Raw genomic sequence first — 4,534 nt, 5'->3', positions numbered from 1 at the left:
CATGGGATCCACTGGTTGTGTCTACTTGTAGCAGATCGATTGCTAGGCAGGGTGATATGGCACCAAGTTGTAACACAGGGCTATCATTAAAACCTTAACTTCACTGCTTTCAGAGATTGCATGCAGTGACCCCTGTCTAGCTCCATTTAGTCCTCAACTGTTGTAAAAGAGAACAAAATTAATGGAGCTGTGCTTGTTTACAGCATTGACTCTGAAGGGGTTATGTTGATTTACACCTGTTGGGTATCTGGAGCAAAGCTGATTCATGCCAGCTGAAGATCTGTCCCAACGACTTGACAGGAGCAATGGAGACATAAGATGCTACTCAGTGATACCAGAAGCTGGTCTATTAATTGTATTACCAAAGACACTGGAGGCATTTTACCTTGAAAAGCCAGCTCATATAATTTGTTGTGCATTAAGGATCATTGATAGTAAAAGAAGCCTGAGAGTAACACCCAGACCTTACTGAAGCAAAGGTCAACATTCCTATTGACATCCATTAATGGGGCCAGGATTTCACCCTGAGAGTTTATCCGCTAATTAATATGATATCTATGTCTCTTGGTAGCACTATATTCAGAAATATATATGTGTGTGTGTGTGTGTGTGTGTGTGTGTGTGTGTGTGTTTTTCTTGGAAAATGAAGACAAATCTACATTTGGACCTAATATCAAGAGGAATTGTGTTAGCTTAATGTAGAAAGTTGTACTATTTTAGGTGACTCTCATTTACATTCTCCTTTGGGACCTTGTTTGAGAGTTAAATGTTCACCAGATTCACAAGGGATCCAAGATCTCCCTACAGAAGGTCACTATATAGCAAAGACAATCACCTTCAACAAGTCATATCTCACTAGAAGTCCGTTTTTAAATTACTGATTGTTTTATTGCATTTGAAGTTTGAATGAGAGGTAAGAATATTCCTCTTGCTTACTTGATTGATTTCCCTGTTCCTTTCTTTATTTCTTGCTTGCTTTCTCAGATAGGCACCAGCTCCCTATGAAATTAAATGAGAGTTAAAGGATTGATTCCTTTATGCTCTTTGGAAAGTCAAGCAACATTTAATTTATGTGTTGTGTTATACTCTTTGTCATTTGGCTAAATGTGCTTTGCAGGAATATACATTACCACAACTATGTTCATGAATTTTGGATTTAATTGTAACATACATTAATGCAATTCTTTTGGATTTAATTGTTGTCAAGACCAAAGTAAAGGAACTAAAAAGTAACATTGATAGGAAGGGAAGAAAATTCATGACCTATTTTCTGTCCCCTCAAAAGTTTGCAATCAAATTTGAAATGTAATGCAAAGGTGTTTTTTTTTTTTTTTACAAAATACTATACTATGAAATATGCCCCAATAGTCTTCTCTGTTTCATCATTTTTACAATTGAGTAACCTTACTGATTTCAAAGAAGATAATCCTGATTTACTCCTGCAGGAATGAGAGTAAAATCAGAATAAGCAGTATTAAAACTAGACATGTTTGAAGACAATGGAGGGAAACTTTTCTGCTTGTCATATCAGGCTAATACTATTCCAAATAATGAAGCTATATATATATATATATATATACACCTCTACCTCGATGTAATGCTGTCCTCGGGAGCCAAAAAATCTTACCACATTATAGGTGAAATCACGTTATATCAAACTTGTTTTGATCCACTGGAGTGTGCAGCTGTGCCTCTCCGGAACACTGCTTTACTACATTATATCCGAATTTGTGTTATATTGGGTCGTGTTATATCAGGGCAGAGGTATAGCTTATCATAAAAACGAAATTTGGGAAGCTCAAATCCCCTCTCATTTTCACTAATTGTGTACCAGTATCAGAGGGGTAGCTGTGTTAGTCTGGATCTGTAAAAGCAGCAAAGAGTCCTGTGGCACGTTATAGACTAACAGATGTATTGGAGCATGAGCTTTCATGGGTGAATGCCCACTTCGTCGGATGTTCCCACGAAAGCTCATGCTCCAATTAGTTTGTTAGTCTATAAGATGCCACAGAACTCTTTGCTGTATATCAGTGCATCTCCAGTGAATGGAGAATTAGCCCCCTTGATTGCAAGGGGGTTAAACCTGATTTAAGCCTGTGTGAGTAAAAGGGTTATCAAGTCCTTTATTTTTTGCTTCTTGATTCCACCTAAATATACATTTATTATGTCATGTTTGGGATTATATATATTCTATATATTATATATACTGTAAATGTCCTACACTGCAATAGATACATTTCGCAAAATTAGTGCAGAGAGTGGAATCTTGGTTACTAATAAGACTTCTGGTGTATGAAAGAAGTTTGAGATCATACTGTTAAATCCTAATTCATGTAGTTTATAAAAATATTCTAACAAACTTCATGTGCCTCTGTTTGAGAACATCCAGGATGTTATTTTTTCCCTTCTACAATCAAATGTTGGGAGAATATAGACCAATTATCTCAGACAGTTTATTGTGCTAATATATTTTAATGTAGCTCAGTTTGAATACATGCTGTGTGAAAGGTCTAGAATATCACAAAGATCTCTCTCTCTCTCTGTCAGTCAGTCTAGATTCTTCAGTTGCCGTGTTGCTAGTTTTTGCAATACCTGACAAAAAATTCAATCTTTATTCCTACAGAAGGAACACTCAAGCAATGGAACCCAGTAACCACACCAGGGTGACTGAATTCATCATGCAGGGTCTCTTTGACCATCCTCAACACCAACGGCTGATCTTTGGCCTATTCCTTTGCCTTTATGTGACTGCCATCATGGGTAATTCATTGATCATTGGGGCTATTGCCATCCACCCACCTCTCCACACTCCCATGTACTTCTTCATTGCCAATTTAGCCCTGGTTGACATTTTGTGCTCTTCCTCAGTCCTACCAAAAATGCTGAAAAACCTGTTGCAGGAGAAGAAAACCATCTCCTTTGATGGCTGCATGGCCCAGCTTTTTGCCTTTACTTTGTCATCAGGGACAGAGCTTGTGCTTCTCACTGCTATGTCATATGACAGGTATGTTGCCATCTGCCACCCCTTGCGCTATGTCAATCTCATGAGTAAGGACATTTGCATCAGTTTAGCAGCTGGTGTCTGGGCTGTTGGTACCATCAATTCATTGGTGCACACATTACTCATGGTGCTCCTGGATTTCTGCGGACCCAACCTAATCCAGCATTTCTTCTGTGAGATCCCACCAGTGTTGGCACTGTCTTGCAGCTCCACTTATCTCAATGAAATAATGATCTTCATGGCTGACATCTTCTTGGCAATGGTGAACTTCCTGCTGACCACCGTGTCATATAGCTTCATCATCATCGCCATCTTTAAAATCCAGAGCTCCAAAGGGAAGCAGAGAGCCTTCTCCACCTGCTCCTCCCACCTGCTCGTGGTCTCCTTGTACTACTCCACCATAATCTACACCTACATCCGGCCCACTTCAAGTTACTCACTAGATAAAGACAAGATGGTGGCCATAATGTACACTCTAGTCACTCCCACCCTGAACCCTGTGATCTACAGTCTGCGCAATAACGAGATCAAAGTGGCCATAAGGAAAATCCTTCCCTTCAACACAAAATAGCAATTTTTCCAAGAGTGAATCTGATTGTCACCTGCTTTGTCCCTTGTAGGCCATGTCTAAATGTGATGTAAATTTTCATAGAACTAAGGATTTCAATACACATACATTTGCGCTCTGGTACATTCACTATAATGGAAATACAAAAATTTATACCAGCTGAGGATGTGCTTCACTGACTGCAGTAAGGTTAGGCTGAGGATCAGACCCCACTGACACTGGTGGAATTATGTTGAGTCACACTAGCTGGACTGTGGCACATGGGACACTAGCTGGACTATGGCACACGGGGTACCTGCTGGGATTTTCAAAAGCACCTGGGCACCTAAAATTCATTAATTTTAAAGCAATTGAGGTGCCTAGATGTGCCGGGAAAACATTTTAGGTGCCTAAATACCTATAAAAATCTGTCCCATTGTGTAGCACATTATTTTGTATGCAGTCTTGCTGAATCAGAGTATTCTATTCTATTCCATTCTATTCTATTCTATTCTATTCCTGAGTCAGTAAGTATAATAACAAAATAAAACTATCTCTTTGTTCATGAATTTCTTTTGAGACATTAAAAACCCAGAATTTTTCAACCACATTTCTATTGAGATCTAGAGGTTAAGCTAGAGTCAAACTGAATTACTGATTGAAGAGTTCTCCCAGAACTACATGAGGTGTTCTGGATAAGGAGAATGAGAAAGGCCTTGGAGGGAATCCCCAGGAAGGAAAATGGCACATAGGGGAGGGAATGACAGCAGGAACTGAGAGTTCAATTCCAGTATTATGTGGGATTTAAGGAGCACCACTGGAGAAGTCAGAGGATGTAATTTCTTTTCTCTCTCTATGGCCAGTTTTGGTCAGGACATCTTTCAGAATCTCAACAAACAAGGCCTAATGTTATCATAGTGGAGCGATGGCCTCAGGAATTGATGGGGGTGTCCACCCACCTGCTTCTGATCCCATGGAGTGATTGT

The 4,534-nt window shown here is 39.4% G+C and overlaps 1 protein-coding gene across 1 annotated transcript; it reads left to right on the top strand.

The window, feature by feature from the left end:
• The first annotated feature begins 2,639 nt into the window (after positions 1-2,639).
• Positions 2,640-3,572, top strand: LOC127031234 (olfactory receptor 13A1-like). The gene has a single exon (XM_050917994.1). The coding sequence runs from the start codon at positions 2,640-2,642 to the stop codon at positions 3,570-3,572; it is 933 nt and encodes a 310-aa protein (XP_050773951.1).
• Positions 3,573-4,534: the final 962 nt, after the last annotated feature.

This window comes from Gopherus flavomarginatus, chromosome 11 (assembly GCF_025201925.1).
Source record: "Gopherus flavomarginatus isolate rGopFla2 chromosome 11, rGopFla2.mat.asm, whole genome shotgun sequence".
Lineage (NCBI taxonomy): Eukaryota > Metazoa > Chordata > Testudines > Testudinidae > Gopherus > Gopherus flavomarginatus.
The sequence above is the reverse complement of the archived record's forward strand: the minus strand, read 5'-3'. Positions and strand labels throughout refer to the sequence as shown.